At 35.8% G+C, this 23,210-nt stretch overlaps 1 protein-coding gene across 1 annotated transcript in view; it reads left to right on the top strand.

The window, feature by feature from the left end:
• Nucleotides 1-18,003, top strand: part of ect2 (epithelial cell transforming 2) — a 65,066-nt gene extending 47,063 nt beyond the window's left edge. Inside the window, exons 23-26 of the mRNA XM_073825519.1 lie at nt 2,180-2,334; nt 3,035-3,142; nt 3,257-3,397; nt 17,154-18,003. Of these exons, the coding sequence (XP_073681620.1) occupies nt 2,180-2,334; nt 3,035-3,142; nt 3,257-3,397; nt 17,154-17,243 (494 nt within the window). The 3' untranslated portion in view covers nt 17,244-18,003. The remainder of the gene's footprint in view (nt 1-2,179; nt 2,335-3,034; nt 3,143-3,256; nt 3,398-17,153) is intronic.
• The last annotated feature ends 5,207 nt before the right edge of the window (nt 18,004-23,210 follow it).

The following is a 23,210-nucleotide window of genomic DNA, read 5'->3' as shown; positions in this document are numbered from 1 at the left end:
TGTTTATATTTGGAATGTATGTCAGTACTGCCATCTTATCATTAAGATTCAATTTATTTACATATCAAAAAGTTGTTTTTATCAAATTTATTGCATGCAAAATTTACTTTTTTTTTATTATCCGAAAGTTTACAGACAATAGTAATTGCTTTTTCATTTGATTATTACTGATGAAATCATAGACAGTGGCTGCTTTAACAGGCTTCAAACTAATGCACAGATCTATTTCGATATATCAGATGTTTAGTCCTACTCTGAAAACATAACTGACTGTGTGTACAGTACATCAGTTTCGTATAAAAGTATTCGAAAATGCAAGTGCATTTAACCGCATCCGCCATCGAGCTTTTTAGGACGAACAAACACAAAGCGAAAGTGAAAGTCTCAGTGCGCGAGTTTAGTGCATCTAATATTACTGCATTACAAACGGCAGAAATGAAGGCATAACTAAAGTAAAACACTGCGGGTGGAAGCACACACTGTCAAGCAATGCGCATATGTAGTTATAGTGCAAATTCTGTACAATGAAGCCCGCCGCGTCTCTAGCGTGCACACGTGCCATATGCGGGGAAAACACAAGCTCATTGAAGAAAGGATTGCTATGCATCGGAGAATCCATTTTTCACCCACCCTTAATGAAACCAGGCAAAAGTGCAGCGCTGCGTTGCACGGACAACATGCAGGTATCACACACACAGGACACGTCGTGTAGATCAAAGGGGAAGTCTAAAAGTTTATTTAATCACCGGGCAAATGTTTACTTCAAGTATGATAAAAAAAGCGGCAAAGATTAGTTTAAACAACAGATCAAATGGAAAGAGAAAATACGATCTATATTGTTGTAGCCATTTAAGAAAATTTATTTTCTGTTTTACATTATGTTTAAATATTATTTGTTTGTGTTTTGTTTCAGTTTAATCTGTTTATTACGAAAGAAGTTTGTGCAATTTGTAAATGTCATAAAAGACGTGGTATGAATTGGACCGCAATACGCCGGGAGAATTGGAGAGGGTCAGACACAATTTTTTGACCACTTCGTACGTTTTTTATTTGTGGAAAATCCCTTCTTAAACGAATTTCGTTTTGTATAATTTTTATCTTATTTTTAATACATATTTTTGTTGATTAGTTATTAAAATCTAATTAGAACAAGGAAAACTGGCATTGTGAAATAAAGCGCATAACTACCATGCTTCCGCGGCCTGAAGAAAAGGCTAAAACATAAATTATAGCTCTATATGAAGCATACAGACTTTATTAGAGCTACAGAAATACAAACATGTTGCTTAAATGCACAATACCCGATCTTCCAGCCCATGGTCAAGTCTTTATGAACATTAACAAAGATTTGGGACAGATATGATGTAATGTAATGAATGAAGCGCTGTGTCGCAGCAGGATTTCTGTCGGCTGAAAGTTTGCTTTCTCACATGTCTTTAAATCTGCAACTATATGACCAGCTTGATATAAACTAATGCAAATATATGGTAACAATCCTGACATTAAACATTGGTGTTGGACTTAATCTCTCATACTCTATGACAGCGGAGTGGAGCGTGAGCCGCTTCAACAAAGAATGCAACCCGGAAAAACTATCGGCAAGGGTTTTTGCCGATAACCGATAGTTCCACCAATCAACTATCGGTGCCGATTAATCGGCAAAACCGATACATCGGTCGACCTCTAGTTACATCCCTACTAATTAATCAACATATTCGTATATTTTTTATATATATTATTTATTTATATTTTTTTTATATTTTTTATTATTTTTATTTATTTATTTTATTTATTTTATTTTATTTATTCAACCCAACAATTTTTTTTTATCCATGTAGTTACCATGTAGTAATAGGTGTTTTTTTCCTTAAATTAAATGCTTTACAAAGAAAGTTATTTAATTTGCGTGCACACAATGTAAGCGTTAATGTACATATCCAGCTGGTCATTATAAGACAATTAACCCCCTATGACCAAAACTCAGAATAGGATGGGTCTCGTATCATCATAAAGAGCATAATTTTATGATGGTGGCCTGCTGACATAATAGCACAAACTCCACCAGTCAACATATTTCTTCCTTTGCACAATATATATACCATAATACTGCCCAGTTTTAGTTCCAGGTCACATCCCTGACCTTACATTTTCTCACGTATATATGTGTTTATCTCTCAAGAGTGTCAGAACGCCTTCGCCCTGGTGGTACGTCCTCCTACAGAACAGGAGAACCTGTTATTCAGTTTCCAGCTGATGGCCGAAGACACCCTCAAATCTGCCTGGCTCAAAACTCTCTGTCGTCAGGTGGCCAACACGATTTGCCGAGCCGATGCGGTGAGCGGATACACACGCGCACACACACACACACATATATATATATATATACACACATATATATATATATATATATATATATATATACACACACACATATATATATATATATAGAAACATAGCCACTTCCTCCTCAGATCATCCCCCTCAGGTCTAGAACAGAACTCAGTTATTTATTTTATTAGCTCTGCTTTTTTTTTTTTTTTTTTTATTGTGGCTATAAATTAGGAGGTTTGTGTGGGCCTTTTGGTGTTGGCTAATCCTATTAGATGCTCCTGTGTGGTTAAACTGGGAGGCAGATTAATGTAATTAAGAGTGGAATTGTACTTGAACTTTACACTTCAGACGCAGACGTCTTTATCTTCATGCTGCAGAACCGCAGGTCCTGCCCAGGCCGTCCAAAACGGCACATGTAATTGGCGCGGGCAGACAGATGCATGTATTTCCCTTTATAATTAAACATCCAGACCAAACCCTGCGGCTAAATGAATTTTCAGCCTGGCCTGCAGTTCTCTCACCGGCCATGAGGTGGCGGCCTATCCACACGTCACCACCGTGAAATGCAGCTCTATTCGCTCTCTGCTCCTGTGAATATCAAGCAGCCCCAGCTGTTTGGAAGGCCGAACAGTGACGCTTCTCTTTGCATTTTGACAGGCCAGCAGTATCGTTGTGTATTTATTTAATTTTCTGTCTTAAACAGGAAGATCTCATTCAGAGCACAGATCCTGACTCCGTCCAAGTGAGCACAAAGGACATGGACAGCACGCTCAGCAGAGCGTCCAGGGCCATCAAAAAAACGTCAAAGAAGGTAGGAAGAGGAAGAGGAACTACTGAAAATGCTGTGATGTGCATATAAAGTCTTAATGTCAGTGTTCAGGATACTTGAGAATATCATAAATGAACTGAAATGTTTGTGTTGTAGGTCACAAGAGCGTTTTCTTTCACTAAAACCCCTAAGCGTGTGCTTCAGAGGGCATTTATGGCCAATGGTACCCCAGATGAGAGAAGTCCTGGCCCTGATGCTGATCACATGAGCCGAATGTCCAGCAGCTCCACACTGGCTGTAAGTCCGCACACGCACAAACAGATACTTTCTTCTTTTTTTCACACAGTCTGTCTATTTCTTTTCACAAATCTACCGATCTAACCTTTTGAATGAAAGACTGCCTGTTGATGATGCTTGAACAACGCACTCACCTTTAAGTAAGCCTATTATAAGCCTACATTATGTTTAGAAAAACATGCACAACAATAAATGATGCATATGCGTACGTCTTCAAGGGCAATTCACTCTAAGAATGAAGCAAAAAAGTCGGAGCTTGACAGCTATTCAAGTGACGAGGGTGAGAAAATTATGATTTTTTTTTTTTGTGCTTATTTCTGCTGGCACAAAGCAGAGTGTGCATTTTCAATGAATTTTTTCATAGAATAATTACATGAGCAAGTGTGCTGTTTTAAAAATAAGCACAGCTGTAATTGGACAGCATTTTTTTATGTTAACTGTACTAAAATACAGTATTGCATTTTTTTATCTTAAATATAGCTGTTGATTTTTATTCAGTGTATCCATCTTTTTCCTGAGTAACTGATGAGCGCCGCCATGATAGATTCCAACTAGGGCTGCAACTAATGATTATTTTGATAATCGATTAGTTCGCCGATTAATTTTTCGATTAATCGATTCGTTGGCTTAAAAATTCCAATTATTTATTTATTTTTTAAATCACACTATTCCACATTCTGAATGCTATGAAAACACAGTGCTTAACCATTTACAACAATTCACCTGTTGTAATAAAGAGAAAGGACAAATATCTGAAGAAAAACACACTAACAAGCATAAAATACAGTGTTTCTGCTATTTATTCTGCCGTGGCGGTGTTTAGTGTCCCACCAACAGCAGCGAGCGCAAGAGTTCCGCGTATAAATGCACGCAGTAAGCTGAAGCTGGCCCAAAGCCCCAGCTAAAGTAATTAGGCCTACCATGAATGTGGAGGGGAAAAGTAAGGAGATATTCATATTATTTATTAATAAACTAGTATTTTCTGAGTGCACCTTTATGGATTAGACCTATTAGCTAATAAGAGTTTTGTTTTCGATTTGAATTATTTCGTCTTATAGTAGTGAAGTAATAATTTAAAGTAAATTTATTACTCTTACATTTATGAGCAAAAATGAAGTTTCACATAGCACTTGCACCTCCATGTCCTGCAAAGCTTTCAATCTCCGCACAAACTATTGGATATGCGCCTATTAGTAGTCTACACATTTATCTAGGTTAAACGATTAAACTAATATTGTGATATGCTTAATTTTTATTTATTTATTTTTTTTTTAATCTAAGGATTTTAATTTAAATCGTGATGATTTGAGAAGGCTAAACTGATCTATCTGCCGCCGGCCGCTTTGTCGTTACTTTAAAAAACAAAAACTTGAATTTCACAAATAAAACATGTTCCAAATATATTTCTAAATTAACTTTATAAACTAAAGAAACGAAAATAAATGTAATTACTTTGCTATTAAAAACAGCAGCTGTGCAATGGGGAAGAGAAAGAGAACTCGGGCCAGTAATTCTGATGCGCTGTAACGTTAGAGGTTGTAGGAATTTTTGCAACGAATGTTTGTTTAATAGCCTATTTAACACTTATTTAGGCTACTTTCTTATTTATTATATATTTATTATTTCGTTGATTTATTTTAGTGTTTTGTAGACAGCTTGTTCACCGACAGAAATTGCAAAACACGCACGTTCGTGAATAATGTTTAAGCCTCATTTATTTATATATAAAACACCGCACCACCGGCGGTGGTTAAAATCTGCCACCGTCACAGCCCTACTGTTCATACCCTCCATAAATACGCGCACTACATGTTGTATTTAAATTTAAATCTAAATTTAACATTCAACGACAGATGTTTCAGCACAATGAATGTTTTTGCGCTGAGTTAAGTATCAATTGTCTCCCTTTCTGTGTTCTGTGTTCCGGCTGTCTGACACGCTCATTCAGTAAAGATTTAAACTTACAGACTGCCAGAATGGATTTTTAAATGGAAAATCTCGAGTGAATTTGTGACATTTACAGATAAGGATATGACCGCAAACTGAAAGTTTTCATGCTGAGGACGCAAACGGATCTCAAAGCGCCTCACAAGGCAAGCCATCACTCTATTAGTTTTAAATAAGGAATTCTCATGTTTTGAGCAGCTTGGATCACGTAACTCTCCTGCAGCATCTCAGTCTGTTTCCTCCACTATTTTTAGATGCATTTTGTCTATAGAAATGCGTCATTCAGTGCTGTTATTTGACGTGATCCTCTGAAGTTGTACGTGCACTGTGGGCGGACCCGATTCATCGATAATGAGAATCGTTGTCGACAAATTTCATTATCGATAATAATCGATTTTATCGATTAGTTGTTGCAGCCCTAATTCCAACTTCCATTTGAGTGCGCTCGTGTTCCTGTCTCCATTGAAATCCATTTTAAAACGGGGTAAAAAAAAAAAAAAAGGTAGACTGAATTAATTAAACTGAAACTTTTTCTTTAACTAAATATGAAAATATGTGCAGGGTTAAGCTGTGCTGTTGTTGGCTGCCACAGTAACAGCAATAAACTTAAGGAATATCCACTGCTGCATGACTTGCATAAACGATGACAAAAGAAAACGAGCATTGCTTGAAGCACTTGCGTTAAAATACTGTGTGAAATAATAAAATAATGTGTGCTCTTATTATTTTGTGGACAAAATCCCGCTAACTTCGCCCTAATTGGGTGCTAAATATATGTGCCCTCATCTGTTTTCAATGCAGCTAACCTCGCGTCGCTTCATGTCATCTTCCCACTTATTAAACTATGACAGGTGAGTTACTGCAGTGATTAAAGGGCCTTTTAAAAACATTTTCATATGTTTAACGTTATATTATTGGCTCGGAAAATATGTTAATTTGACTAGAAACACCAGCAATGGTCCAGTTGGGCAAGACTTCTGTCTTCAGGAAAACGGTGGATATATGTGACCCTGGATCTCAAAACCAGTCATTAAGGGTCAATTGGAATTGAGGTTTATACATTGTCTAAAAGCTGAATAAATAAGCATTTGCATTGATGTATGGTTTGTTAGAATAGGACAATATTTGGTTGAGATTAGAGGCCGACTGATTTATCGGCCGATATTAGGCATTTTCCAAGCTATCGGTATCGGCATTTATAGTGGCCGATAAATGAATATTTCAAAAATAAAATAAAAACGGACGAAACACCCTTCAACCATGTCATGAGTGTTGGCGTTGTATAGTTTGTCCACCAGAGGGCACTCTACACCGTCCCTGTTGGCAACACTCGTGTATAACGTGCCACACATCCTGCAACCTGTGGAAATCGAAAATCTTAGATACTTGTTATAAAATTAAAATGTCGATTCCTCTTATCGATTCCTGGGTGCAATTTTTCATCTAGTGATCTGCCAGGACCTTCCTCGCGTGCAATCTGCCAGGGCCTTATGTGGTAATGTAAACATCAGTCTACAAGATGGATCGTGCGAAGTGCTCAAAAGTGTGGCTGCGCTTTGTAAAAACCGAAGACAAAGCTACCGCTGCACGCAAACTTCATCTTAGAGATCTGCAAGGGACGGATGTTTTAGTCCCTCGCCCGCCCGCTCCAAAAGGAATATATGTTATTTCGTCCTGCAAAAGCCCACTTAAAAGTAACTTATACCCCCGCGGGAAGACAGGTAACTACTTCATCTCTTGGCTGCATGAAACAAACCCTCCCGTTAATGTAAAGGCAAAGATGATCAGAGTAATAGTAACAAACTCGCGTGTGCCTAATGTATTCATTCTTGTATGTCGGAGTCGTACATAAGGCACGCATAAGTCCGCTGTTGATTCACAAACTATTCATGATTTCCGGGCTCTGATCCATAGTATTTTTGCGTGAAATTTCAAAATATTTGCATAGTTTTCAAAATGAATGTCCTTTGAGTGTTTTATAATGAATGCTTACCCATAGAGGTGGATCTTGTAAGGGTCAGTGGTATTTATGCACATATGAGCACCAGCATTAACAGATTTAGAATGTGTTTGCTGTATTTTTCATTTATATGTTTATTTTATAATAAATACAAACAGTAGATATTCAGTCACTTAAGAAAGAGTACTCTGAAGTTGTAAAGAATGTTTAAGTAATAATTTAGGAGATATAAGTCTGTATGTATATACATGTTAAAGTTTTTAAATTCAAAAGTATTGCTTTGATTTAAAGTTTGTTTGAATATTTTTTTATAACATGTAGGAGATGTTGCATGCATGTTGTTGTTGTTGTTGTTGTTGTTGTTGTTGTTGTTTTACTAAACTGGAATTGAAACTGAGATTTAAAAAGAATCTGAATCGATAAGTGGAATCGGAATTGGAATCGATAAAATTCAAATGATACCCAACCTTAGTTCATGGTGAGTTAGTCACGAGACATACATTGCTTGAATAACAATTAAAAGAACATCCCCATCAGTTCTCTTAACAAAATAAGCATGACAAAATTCGTGACTATCATGTCCAGTTTTGCTGCTGTTACAGTGTAGTTGACTGACTGTCCTTTTAACTTTTGACAATGAGACTGAAGTATTTCTTTAATAGCGTGACAGTTATAGCAATGAAACGTATCATCTCTCCTTGGCCTGTTATATTGAAAATGTGTTTTACAATTTGCAGTATGACGTTATCCATTGCTAAATTATGGCTCATCATAGACTAGCTAACCACAAAGCTAGCTAATGTCATTGGTTGTTGTTGTTTTTGTGTTTTTGTTCAAAGGACTTTACGTTTCTTATCTTAAGTTTGTATTTTTATACATTTTATTTATCAGAACTTAAATATATTTTGATGTTCCTCTGTTCTGTTGTGACAATAAAAGAAACAAGTTTCTTTTTAAAATGCATTATCATATTATGTTAGTTAAAACTCATAAATAACTACAAATAACTAATGTTAGGGAAATCCGTTAATGTTTTGTTGCGCGTTTCTGAAATTTAAAAAAAATATATATATATATATATATCAGCCGATATATCGGAATATTGGATTTTAAAACCGACAAATATTTGTATCGGTATCGGCCTTCAAAATCCTTTATCGGTCGGGCTCTAGTTGAGATACAACTATGGGTGCAAAAAAACACCTTTAAAGTTGTTCAAATAAAGTTTCTAGCAATGCATATTACTTATTAAAAATTAAGTTTTGATATATTTACAGTAGGAAATTTAGAAAGGGAAAATCCCATACAGTGGGTTTTAATTAGTTTAATTAAATTGAATTAAATTAGTTTAATTTAGTTTTAATTTGGCTATTGCTACAAATATACTTGTGCTATGGGTATTGTATTAATATATATTAAACTAAGTTTCTTTTTGTTGTCATATTACTTTTTACTTTGTTTTACTGTTTTATGGTTAAATTAAAAATAGCAGAAAGCATGTCCAATTAATTGAAATCACGGAACTTACACAGTTTAACAAAAATAAACTTTTAACGCCTATTAAATGTTTTATATTTATTTATTTGTCAAATTCTTTTTTATTTTTTAACAAATTATGTTTTCCCTTAAGTAGTGTAGTAATGTGTAGTAGACGAAACCATGCGCCTGTGCCGTTCATTCACACAGAACATGCAGGATTTATATTTAAATAGTATTTTTGCAGCTAAATATTCACAGACATCAGTCCATATTGTGTTCTGATTTGTGTGCTGACCTGCTTTTGATTTATTTATCCAAAATTGGGCAAATTCTGTGACATTCTGCATTACACAGTAAATTCCATTTTAATAACATTTTTATGATATTTTCTCATTGCATACTCTGTGAGACCTGTAAATACCAGTGCCGGACACATGACTAAAAAGCTTGTTGGCAGGTGCTTTTCAGGTCGCACAAAGAAGAAAATCAGTTATATTTCTCTGAAAAGACATGTGTGAATAGGTCCAAAGGAAGTACATTGTTTTCACTGTAAATATTTTTTGTGGCAAATTTTCACTTAATGTATGAAGGCCTTGAACCCAAAATATTAAATTACAATGGTCTTTTATTTAGACACTTTTTTTTCTCCTCTAGAGAACTATTGATTGGACTGTTAAGAATAATTTTGAAACACAAATTGTTCAAATATTTCATACTTGGGTGTCATTCAGTCAAGTCACACTTGGTGTAAATAGGCATTTACATAAATTCAGATCTTTCATGCTGTCAAATTGCACATTTTAGTCTTATTTCCTACAGTTGAACCTTTGCGGTGTTACTTGACAATTCAGTTGGATTGCATTTTCCTCTCAGAGGACTTACAGCTTGCCTTAGTCATTCACTCATGCTTTTCTTTCCTTCAGCATCAGGGGTCCTGTGCTCTTTGCTCCATTTGAAAAGGGATATTTTTACCTTTTTCATTAAGGTGATTCATGCACTGCTAAATATTTGAGAAATCCCTACGTAACGAGATTACGCTCAAATTTTTCACTTCCTCTTTCAATTTTAAAGTGAAGGCGTACGATGTAGAGGCGATGGTGCAAGATGAGGTTAATGCGCTCTCTTTTTCTCTTCCCTCCATGTGAGTGTAGATGTCTCGTTCTGCCTCTACGTTCAGCCTGACGGGCTCTATTAAAAGCGCAGTGGTTCAGCGGTCAAACTCTCTGGACCATGCCCCGCGGCCCAGGGTCCCGGTGTGTGTCCGCACTCCGTGCAGTCCAGAGAGGGCTGATGAACCAGCAGCTCCCGAAACCCAGCTCAGACCATCCATCCTGTCCCTCCCTGCGGCCCAGCCCGTAGCTCCATGCCGAGATCTGCTGGCGCCCCCAGGGCCTCAGCGCAGGTTCCCTGGGTCCCCACGGCGGGAGACCCTCCTGTAGGACTCGTAAATGTGAGCACAGCAGTTCTGCCTCTTTGACTCACTGACTTACTAACTCACATCTGGGGACGGTGTTAACACTAACTCACTACCGCACCGATGGGCTATGGTGGCACTCATTTATTATAGATGATCTGAGGACAGTTTCAAAGGGGATAATTCACTTAAAAATTAAAATTGTCATTTCCTTACCCTCATGCTGGCCCCTCTACGACTGACTTCAAGTAATTTACTGTAATGTTCAGAAATGTACTAGTACAACACTGTTTTTTCCATCATGAAAGTGAATGGGGATCTAGACTGTCACCAAATGATAAATAAAGCTCCGTAATAGTAACTTAAGGATAGTTTACCCAAAAGTGAAAGTTTGATGTTTATCTGCTTTTCCCCAGGGCATCCAAGATGTAGGTGACATTGTTTCTTCAGTAGAACACAAGTGATGGTTTTTGACTCAAACCGTTGCAGTCTGTCAGTCATACAGTATAATGGCAGTCAATGGGACCCAAAGGATTTGAGAGTCAAAAAAACATACACAGACAAAACCAAATTAAACCCCGTGGCTCGTGACTAAACATTGAGGTCTTAAGACACCAAACAATCAGTCAAGAAACGAAACAGTATTTATATAATTTTTTACTTCTGATACACCGCAATATTCAACTGTCCTGAGTGCGTTCACAACACAATAGTCGATTAGGCTCAAAAGTTGGGAGTCGGTGACAAGGCAACACTCCCGGATGAGTTGCCGCAAGCAAGGGTAATCTTTTAGTTTTTAATCGGTTGCAGCAATCAGGATAAGCACAAGTAATTACCATTTTGAGTAGCCATTGTATACACAATCTCTCTGCACTGTGTACACATTAAGTGACGTATACACACGACAGATCGCTTCCACGTATGCTTCTACTATGCCAAAGCACGTTGACGCAACACGCACCAGCTGTTGTGAATGCGCTCAGGGCAGTTGGATATTGCGGTGGATCCGAGGTAAAAAAATAAATAAATAAATAATAAAATAAAAAAAAAGGAAATATAAATACTGTTCAGTTTCTTGCACAGACCAATTGTTTGGTGTCTTAAGACCTCAATGTGTCGTCATGAACTGCAGGGTTTAATTCGGTTTTGTCTGTGTATGTTTTTTTTCCGTGAACACTTTTAGTATTTTGCAAATTTTAGTGTGTTTATTGCTTAGAGCTTTTATATTACAATTGTAGCAGAAGAATCATATGAACGTTTTAGAAGTTATTTTATTCCCCATTCACTTTCATTATATGGAAAACAGTGTTCAAAAATTTCGCTTTTTGTGTTTCACAGAAGAAAAAAAATTCATGCATGTTTGACATAAGGGTTAAAACAATAAAACGTAACATACCAGACAGAATTATTCTTATTTTTGGTGAAGTATCCCTTTAACACAGACATCAGATCATTTATGCAGGGTGAAATATGAGATCTCAGATGTTTTTTTGTTTTCTTCGCGATCCATGATTTTCAGTATAATGATTGTTCTTATATAATTACTGCCGTACGATGTGATTTTTCTTTTTTCCATAAATCACATATTTATACTGTGATACTGTTATGAGATCACATTGGCATGATCTATGGGCATGACAGCTGTAAAGTAGCTGATGAGCGTGATTTAATCTCCTCTTTCTAATTTGATACCATAAACTATCATCTGTAGACTAAAGTGTGTGCGTTTCGTGGCGTTTTAATGTTTCGTTTAGCACACTCGAGGCAATTCATCAAACGGCTTTTTTTCCCCTCATTGCCATCAGCCACCTTTATTGATCCTGAGGCCTCCAATGGCAGTGCAAGGCCACCTTAATTCTTAAGCAATGCTAAGTAATAGGATTATTGCTGTGCGTGTGTGAAAGCAGTCTGGTGCTTGTTACATCTGTGAGCACATTAGGAGTAAAACGAAATAAATTGGGTTTGTGGTTTGCTAACCTCTTTTTCACCCTCACATCTCTGTTTAAAGGGGAGAATACAGTATTATTCTCGGCATGGAGGTTAACACTCCTTTGGGTAACGCTGTCGGTTCTGAAGGGTGAACACTTAACAAGGGTCAACCGTGTGCATTCTTACCACAGCGAGCTTGTAAAGCCAATAACATTAACACGGATTTCTCTTCTCGCCTTTTCTCACCCCTCTTGAATAAACTCACACAAAAAACCTGTGAACCTCAGGCTTCTGCGAGAACACTTGCAGTTTTAGAAAGACTTAAACACTGGCTTTTGGTCAAAAGACACAATCTCAACACCATTTAATGATTAGTTCGTACCCTAAATCCATGAAGATGAGCTGTAGTTATGTAGCCTTTAGTAAGGATGGGTGGTGTAGTGTTATTTTCTTTTAACAAATTTGCAATTAAAATTAGGGCTAGCACGATTCCTTGATTCAATTCAAGAACTCCATTTGAAAAAATTCTTGCCTGCAATTTGCCCATGTCGAGTAACTGGCAAAATACCTGGAAGTGGCGCATTCTATGGATGAGAATCCTTGAAGCGCATTATTAGATTGTTTTCCAAGGCTGCATGATATATTAAACCCATTTAAAAATCATCATAAAGCATAATACTATTGTGAATACACAAACAGTACGATTCAGTTAAATAAATTAGGGGTGTCAATTATTTTGGTAATCGAGTAATCTGTCGATTATTCTGACTATTAATCGAGTAATTGGATAATTGTAATAAAAAATATAATGTATGTGTATATGCATGTTTGTGTGTGTGTATATATATATATATATATGTGTGTATATATATATGTATATATATATATATATATATATATATATATATATATGTATATATATATATATATATATATATATATATGTATATATATATATGTATATATATATATATATATGTGTATATATATATATGTAAGTAATAGCAATGAGGCAATAATTGGTTCAAATAAAGTATCAAAAGCAAGTAATTATATAGTTTTATTGAACAAAACTGTTAAAATACATAATGTATTATATTCAATATAGCTAATGTACATTTACACATTATAACAAATGACTGCAGGGAGCACCAACAGCCTGACGATTGTTTTTACACTTTACTGCACCATCTAATCCAGGGGTCGGCAAGTAGGTTTAGCATCGGGCCAAAAAAAAAAATAATAATAATGTCACCACTAGATGCCGGGCCAGAACATAGTCAAAGGAAAATTTAAGAAATTAATTGGTGAAAAACACAACTAATTGCCTGTGACAGACTGTTACAGTGTCTTTAGTAACTGGTAGTGAGCTGTTACTCCAGGGTATATACAGAATCATAGTTAAATTTAATACCGTTTTTTAAGACCTCATCGCCACTTCACGTTTTAACTTGTTACAAAGGCAACACTTTAACTTAGATTTTACTATATATTGATTGTAAGATAGCACAACTAAACAGGCTTAGTTTGTGATAACTCCTTATCAATGCAACATAATTCAGAAGAGTGGAAACGAAGCACAAGGTAATTAATTGAGTGACTAACCCAATGTAAGGTTAATTAGAAGGAGAAACCCGAAACAAGAATTAGACCAGTAAACAAATCAGTTGACAAAACTTGGTGAAGAGGGAAAATTGTCATGGAAAACACTTGTTGGTTTGCAGTTTTAACATGTTTGCTTGAATTTATTTTCAAGATCTGAGGTAAACTATCTGTTGCTTTCAGTATGACTGTAAATTAGGGTTGGCCGATGTCGACCAATTTGGCATCGTACGATGTCCAATGTGAAACATCGCGATGGACGATGGCATCGTCGGCGGGGGTGAGGGATGGTTGTTGTTAAATAATTCATAACGAATTAATTAATTGTAGCCTATGTTTCCACCAGTGCTTAATTTGAGCCGGATTTTTAAAGATCCGGCATTAACAAGTGCATTAGATCGTGACAGTGCGTGCTTGCATACGAGACAGAGCAAGCGCAGGTTTATGTAGATGTATTTGGAGGATGTGTGTTGGTCCTTAACACATTTTTGACCAGTCAGCTTTTTTAAGTTCAAAATAGCTCTAATTGACTGCTTACTGCTTAACCCACTCTCTCCAAACGCATTTAATGAGCAGCGGAATGTTTAGAGAGAAAGTGTAATATCATAAATAATACCAAATTAAGCGAAATATTAAACACTATAAACATATAGCTATTAGTTAGTTACCCTGACTCCAAAACGAATCATTTAAACGTAACGGAATTCAGAACAGAACAGGAATGAAACAAAATATATTAAGGTAAGAAACCAAAACAAAGTGAAACTAAAAAATAGCAGGCGCTGTGCTCACGTACCTCTAATTCGGCACAAATCCAAGTGTTTCCATATTCCCAGTGTATTTGAATGATAAACTGTTATGTATAATGTATACTAGGCTTTGTATTGTACGTTCGTATTTCGATGGAAAAAAATATATTCTCTTGTTTTTTGTTCCAAGCTCTGTTCGTTATGGTAAAACCATGAAAAAGGCATATTTGGTGTAGTTTATTTAATCGAATTTAATTAAAATTTAGATTTTTTCTGCTGTTTTTGTATGCCTCATTTATTAACGTAAACAAACTAGTTTGTGTAATTCGTTTGGAGTTCACTGTAATTTGTATTGTGATCGCTAACAACGTCCTTGTTAATATTTCCTCATAATAATAATAAAATAAGTAAAGATGCGGAAATTGAAAGCATGCATTTCATTTGGCTATATAGTGTGATTAAGTGTGTGTTTTTCGCGAGCGGGTTGCTGCTGCGGGGGGGTGGGGTGGAGGACCGCGATGCCGGCTCAGCATCGTGATGTCTATTGGCCATCGGCGATGGACGATGGCATCGTCTATCGACCCAACCCTACTATAAATGTCATGCAAAATGATATTCAAACTCACATTAGACTATTTTAACATTGAATAAAGCACATAATCAGTACCTGAGATTATAACTGTCATATTTGTGTTGTTGTTTCAGCCACAATGTTGCAGAAAAGAAACCGTTTCTAAATTTAAATTTTGTGTGTCGCCGTCACGGCTAGTTAGGACAAAAACTCCATTTATCATGTGTCCCGGTGTTGCGTAGTATGACACAATGTTATATCGTAAGATGTGCTCCATTTACACAGAGTGTGCGTGCGCGCGGATTTGAAAGTGAACAGCAAGAGCTTATTCAAAGGAGATTTAAATTGTGAGTAACTGCTGCTGTCATGACAGATCTATTTCAGAACCAGCCGCTATCAAAATAATCTGGCTGCGGGCGCGCAAAACGTAAACTCAGAGTGAGGGTTTAATTTTTATTTTTTTTAAAGCAATGAACAGTTAGCGTATTGGGAAAGATATGTATTCTCCTGTGTTTGCATAGGTTTGTAAATTATTATTTTATTTATCAAATTTGATTTATCAAATACCACACGTTGTGTTCCCAGATGAACGTTATCATAAACTCAAATTTACAACAATATGCAGAGATGGAGACTGAGACATTTTTGTAGCAGCAGGTTTAAAATATGCATTTTAATTATTTATATGCGTGTAGGTTATATACGTGCGACTCAGAGTGACTCAGTTCATAGTAAATGCTGCTCCTCACAAATTATCATTTACATGTGTGGAGTCCCTCAAACTCCATCTCTGCATATTGTTGAGGGTTTGGGTTTATTAAAACACTCATCTGGGAACGCAGGGTGCACCATTTTATCAGATTTGTAGGGTAAATAATTTATAAAGCTACACAAACACAGAAGACATCAATATCTTTTTAAATTCGCTAACTGTTCATCGCAATGTCAAAATAAAAGCCCAAATCCTCGCTTTGAATTTACACATTTTAATGTCCACATATTCAAGAAATTGGTGGCTGTAGCATTTCTGTCATAAAGAAATGGCCAAATATTAAAGGTTAAGTGGACATTTGAATTAAATGTTGGTTAGTCAATAACAAACAAGGATTAGTTCACGCAATAAAGTGTAAAAAAAAAATCGCAGAGCCGTTGGCACCCTCTGCATATGTTATAATGCATATTGTACACTATTTCTATTGTTTATAATACATTTTGTATTTGTAACAGTTTTACTCAATAAAACCATATGAATACTTGCTATTGCATATGTATTTTAAGTAATTTTAAAGGCTATTGTTCGCTTGGGTCTGATTTTATTGCCACAAAATTAATTACAATTATCCGATTAATTGATTTAATCAGAATAATCGTCAAACTTGATTACCAAAATCTTTATTTCTTCTATCATTTTTGTCTGTTCTAGTTTTTCATATGAAATGTTTGTTGCCAAATTATATGCAAGTATCAACCACACTAACTTTAGCCGTAATTTAATATTTTGTAATTCAATCACTTTTAAGGTATCATTTTCTTTAAAATGTGACTCGAAATGTCAACTTGACACATTATAGAATTCAGTCAATGTGCATATTCAATATTATAAATTCAGTTAACCTTGTTGTTTTTTTTGTTTTTTGTTTTTTTTTCAAGTTACATAAAGTAAAATCATATTCATATTAATGCCAGAATTAATTTTATGAATAAGCTTGCATCCAAGTTTTAAATAACTACGAAAAATCAGCACTTGGGTATTTGATGTATAAACTATTTTAATTATCTTCTGGTATAATGATAATGTGGTATAAAATCATTCGTACCATGACTTTTTTTTGCACGTGTTCATACCACCCACTCCATGACTCCAGTATGAATAGTTTGTAAAAAGAGTGTATTACAGCCTTAACCAACACTTCAACTCTGCATTGAATCTTTAACAAAGTCTGCTGGGTATGGAAATGCACCAAAGGTTAACTTATCCACCACGTATAATTCTGCACACTTAAGTCTTAAACTAATTACAGAGTGAAATGGAAATAACCTAGAATAACCCTAAAACTATCCTTTTATCGCTGTATTACATTTCTCTCTTCTGTTTTTTTTTCCAGGCTGTTCACTCCCCATCCATGATGAACCTGTCCTCCACCTTTGAGAGGAAATATCATACCTTTAGCCGATCCACAACTCACCTGTTCTGAACTTTGCATCCAGCATTGTAATTAATTTACACAATATGGTACCACGTCAGCCCGACGCCTCCAGCCCGAGCCCCCCACCAGGGTTTAATTTACAACTCCAGATCCCACCAAATGAAGGACGGGTTGTGTTGATGTCAGTGTCTGGGCAAATTTAATTAACATTAAAGAGACATTTATAACTGACATGTTCTGATTTTTATTAGAAGGGTAGATTTTCACACAATTATTAACCACTGAAAGTATTTCTTAATATTTTATAAGATAGGGCCTAATCTAGTTTTCAGCTTTTATAAAGCTATACACATCTAGCCGTTGCATTTAACTGGAAATGCACTGAGCTGCCACGGTAAGGTTTAAACGCATACTTTTAGAAGTGATTTTTATTGTTGATTTAGGGGTGTAGGTTTCTAAAAGTCAAAAGAGAGTTGCGGTCAGCCCTACCATATTTATTCTCCAGAATCACTTCTATAAATACTTTATGTAAATCTTTCTTCCTGACTGTATTTATGTGTAAATATTGTATCTTTTCTCTTTGTGATTGTGTCATACTAATAATAGTTTGCGTTCATTGCTTGTACCTTTTTGTAGTCTCTGCACTTATGTCATGTATTCATGTTTCACGTTTGTCTGTAAAAGGGATTCGTATAATGTCTTTGCCTACTGCAGATTTGTTTGGAGTGGGTGGTTTTATGTTATAGGTTTGACTACTTTTGAAGGTGACTTCATTTATTCTTTATCAATAAAAGAAGCATAAAGCCTTCATCGTGTTCTAGTGTGCTTGAAAACAGTTATATGTAAGAGGAATCTGTTCAAAATGGGTTGTTTTATTAGATTTCGGGTGAAAATGTAACACTGCAAACTATTTTCCTATCTTGTGCAGTAAACTAAAGCCACTGATGCATTTACTGATGTGAAATCCAGCCGATTTTTTTTTCTGTATGGATAGAGCGCTTCCACTAGGTAGTGGACTGCTTCCAATACAATTTGATTAGTTTCTATTTGATTCATTATCAATTATTTTGGATATACAGGTCATGTAATTCGAATCTCTTCAAAAAGTTGATTTATTTCACTAATTCCATTCAAGAAGTGAATCTTGTATAATGTATACACATTCATTCCACACAGACTGATATATTTAAAGTGTTTATTTCTTTTAATTTTGATGATTATAAATGACAACTAATGAAAACCCCGAATTCAGTATCTCAGAAAATTAAAATATTACTTAAGACCAATACAAAGAAAGGATATTTAGAAATCTTGGTCAAAAGTATGAACATGAAAAGTATGAGCATGTACAGCACTCAATACTTGAGGCTCCTTTTGCCTGAATTACTGCAGCAATGCGGCGTGGCATGGAGTCGATCAGTCTGTGGCACTGCTCAGGTGTTATGAGAGCCCAGGTTGCTCTGATAGTGGCCTTCAGCTCTTCTGCATTGTTGGGTCCGGCATATCGCATCTTCCTCTTCACAATATGGGGTTAAGGTCAGGCGAGTTTGCTGACCATTTAAGAACAGGGATACCATGGTCCTTAAACCAGGTACTGGTAGCTTTGGCACTGTGTGCAGGTGCCAAGTCCTGTTGGAAAATGAAATCTGCACCTCCATAAAGTTGGTCAGCAGCAGGAAGCATGAAGTGCTCTAAAACGTCCTGGTATACAGCTGCGTTGACCTTGGACCTCAGAAAACACAGTGGACCAACACCAGCAGATGACATGGCACCCCAAACATCACTGACTGTGGAAACATTACACTGGACCTCAAGCAACGTGGATTCTGTGCCTCTCCTCTCTTCCTCCAGACTCGGGGACCCTGATTTCCAAAGGAAATGCAAAATTTACTTTCATCAGAGAACATAACTTTGGACCACTCAGCAGCAGTCCAGTCATTTTTGTCTTTAGCACAGGCAAGACGCTTCTGACGCTGTCTGTTGTTCAAGAGTGGCTTGACACAAGGAATGCAACAGCTGAAACCCATGTCTTGCATACGTCTGTGCGTAGTGGTTCTTGAAGCACTGATTCCAGCTGCAGTCCACTCTTTGTGAATCTCCCCCATATTTTTGAATGGGTTTTGTTTCACAATTCTCTCCAGGGTTCACCTCTCTATTAATGTGCTTGGACACAGAGCTCTGTGAACAGCCAGCCTCTTCTGCAATGACCTTTTGTGTCTTGCCCTCTTTGTGCAAGGTGTCAATGGTAATCTTTTGGACAACTGTCAAATCAGCAGTCTTCCCCATGATTGTGTAGCCTACAGAACTAGACTGAGAGACCATTTAAAGGCCTTTGCAGGTGTTTTGTGTTTTAATTAGCTGATTAGAGTGTGGCATCAGGTGTCTTCAATACTGAACCTTTTCACAATATTCTAATTTTCTGATACTGAATTGGGGTTTTCATTAGTTGTCAGTTATAATCATCAAAATTAAAAGAAATAAACACTTGAAATATATCGGTCTGTGTGGAATGAATGTATACATTTGCATGAATGGAATTAGTGAAATAAATCAACTTTAAGATATTCTAATTATATGACCAGCACCTGTATATATTGTACAGTACATGGCAAAATGTTTTCAAGGAAAAAATAACTCTCAACTAATGCTGTAAAATATACATAAGAGTGAGTTACATTACTATGAAGCCCATTTCTGCCACGTAAGAAAAATAAAATAAATCATGCCTTATGCCATTATGACATACTTAAGTCATAATTACAAGATTAAAAACGTGACACATCCAAGTCATAATTATGAGATTAAAGTCAAAGTTATGACTTAAAAAGTCTAAATTAAGATACAAAATCGATTATGATAAAAACTCAAAGTTATGACTTTAAAAGTCGTAATTATGAGTTAAATTGAAATTATGAGATAAAATGTTGAAGTTATGACTTTAAAAGTTGGAATTATGAGATAAATTGAAATTATGACTTTAAAAGTCAATTATGAGAAGTCGAAATTATCACTTTAAAATTAGATATATTGAAATTGACTTTAAAAAAATCGAAATTACGAGGTAAAATGTCGAAATTATGACATACCAAAGTCATAATTACAAGATTAAAGTCGAAACTATGACTTAAATTATAATTACGAGATAAAAAGTCAAAATTACCTCAATCACAATTTTAAGATTAAAAATCTAAATTATGATTTAAGTCGAAACTGACTTAATGACTTCATAAACGCATTGGTCACAGGATAGTGGTCTAATAATAAACGGGACATTGACTTGTTTATAAAGTCATTAAGCCAATTTCGACTTGTGAAGTCATAATTTGAAACTTTTACCTCAGAATTATGACTTAAATCTTAATTTGAACTTTTTTTATCTCATAATTCAGACTTTATAAGTTATAATTTCACATTTTTACATCATTATTTTCGATTGATAAATCATAATTTAGATTTTTTTCTTGTAATTTAAACCTTTATGTCATGATTTCGACTTTTTAAGGCAGGAATTTCTTTTTTCTTACGTTCCAGAAATAGGCTTCCATAACATTACTGTAATAATAAATGTTAAAATTATAATACTAAACTAAAAGTGAACTAACTTTGAATTACATACATATGTTTCTATAAACATTAAAATGGTGGCTGTCACACAAACTTGGCGGATTTATTCAGACATAAACGCTGAAGAACAGTAAAAATAATGAATATGTTATATGGTGCATATTTAGCTAAATGCTCCTCGAGTTCATTTTTCTAGCTGACTAAAGAGTTTATGGTCACCAAATGTTTTTTCTGAGGTAAATGTGATATCTTTCTGCGGTTGAAACACTGATTGAGCTATTACATAAGACAGGATACAGATTTTGGGAAGTTGTGATTTTTCTTTTAACATACTTTTAAATGTTGATTCATGTTTATTTCGTGCTGAAACTAGTGTTTGAACACCGTTGATCCGTTCATGTGTTTTCATGAGAGGGGATACAGCAATCTGTCACTCGATATTAAACGGTGCCAAAACGGTACTTATTCTTTGAATATTGTAATAATGGAATGGAATTTGAAATCTGACACTTTGTTTCATCTAAAAAGTAACAAATTACAAAGCTTAAATATCCCGTTCATTAACTGAAAACAGGCTAATCGATTCTTGAGATTTAGGAATAGATATCCTTTAGTAAAAAATGAAAATCTATATATTTTTTTTAAACCAGCCCTATTATGTACTCGTTAATTCTCTCATTATACATGAATTCATCTCATTACTCTCCCTCATGTCAATCCAAACCCACATGTCTCTTTTGAATGATTGTTACTTGCTTTCCTACCAGAAAAATAGCGGAGAGTTGGATAGCAGTCAACAGAAATGATAGTTCAATATATTTGGATCTGTTCCCAGATTGTTTGTGAGCCATTGTGGGTAATGTGAGTCACATCTGAATGTCTCTTTGGTCTTTAAACGTGTCATTTGACTTGTTTGGAGACAAGCAGACGGTTCTCAGACGTATGTGTGATGCAGCCAAACAGCTGTTCGACAGAAGCCACTGATGGCATCACTTGCACATTTATTTATGGACTTCTGAAGAAGCCCAATATGGACCTTGGAGTCTAAAACCATCAAATTGACTAATCATGTACCTTTAGTATCCCATTGACACTTTTTCAACCCCTAAAACAATAGATTCGAGGGCTTAAGCAGCTCTTTCCAGTCTTAAGCAAATCCGTTGTGCTACTCAAGAGTGCTCATTATTGCACCACAAGGTACTTGTGTTTTTTTCCCTCAAAGCAGAATACAGGTTTTCATTGTATTAACACAGTTGTGCTCCAACACTACAGCCAGCTTCCGTTTCCCTTAACTAAAGGCTTAGATGCTGAATAGTATCATGGATACTAAAGCCCTGAAGCAAAGAACGGCCAGGAATATCAAAAAAGGAAAACAGAAATCTTTATTTTCTTGTTACAGTTGCCTCTCCTCCACTTCAAAGCCAATGAATGCCTCATTTATCGTCGAATAGACAAGTACGGGGCCTTTGTTCTCAGTTGCGTCCTACTCAGGGAGCACTTCACAGACAAGTCCAGGTCACTGCCCCAAGCTTGGCTCTCTCCTCAAAGCAAGTCTGAAAGCATGTTTAATACAGTAAAGATGACCTGACCTGAGGTGCGAACAAAGATGTGAAGCAGCATTTGTTCTGTAGTTTGTTTCTGCCTAGATTATTAGCTTGTTCTGTATCAAGACAAATTTTTGCTCAAATATCTCTGCTAAGACAGGATGACTTCAGGATACAAGCTAACAAGGCCAACAGGGTCTACACAGAGCAAACGTTACATCATTGCAGTGTGGAGCAAAGGCTCAGGAGCTCTACTCGCATATGACAAAATGAAATGTCTGATACAAACTCCGATGTCAGAATTTCATCATTTCACACTTATCAAAGCTACCCAGAAAGCAGAAAAATGCTAGCAGTTGTTGTCAAATAACTGCTAGTGGAAACATGTAACCTGGGGCGCATTTACACCTTACGTTTTGGTGAGCAAATCATGCAACACTTGACCACACTGAAAGCCAGTTGCAAATCACGGATCACTGAAGCCACATTGAGAAGTGGATTCTGATCATATTTGACAAAGGTGTAACTGTAAATACAAACTGATGCTGCAAATAATCATTATTGCAGTTTCTAATCTGTGACCAGAGTTTCTTTAAAGGGATAGTTCGCCAAAAAATTAAAATTATGTTATGATTTACTCACCTTCATGTTGTTCCATGATGTTCATCTTTGGAACACAAATTAAGGTATTTTTGATTAAATTTGAGAGCTTTCTGATCCTGCATAGACAGCAACACAACTGACACATTTAAGAGCCAGAAAGGTAGTAAGAACATCGTTAAAATAGTCCATGTGACATCAGTGGTTCAAACTAATTTAATGAAGCTATGAGAATACTTTTTGTGCGCAAAAAAAAAAAAAAAAAAACTTTATTGACTTTATTTAATAATTTAATTTCTGTATCAGC

This window comes from Garra rufa, chromosome 20, assembly GCF_049309525.1.
Source record: "Garra rufa chromosome 20, GarRuf1.0, whole genome shotgun sequence".
NCBI classification, from domain to species: Eukaryota; Metazoa; Chordata; class Actinopteri; order Cypriniformes; family Cyprinidae; genus Garra; species Garra rufa.
Note: the sequence above shows the minus strand (reverse complement) of the source record. Positions and strands in the feature narration are given on the sequence as shown.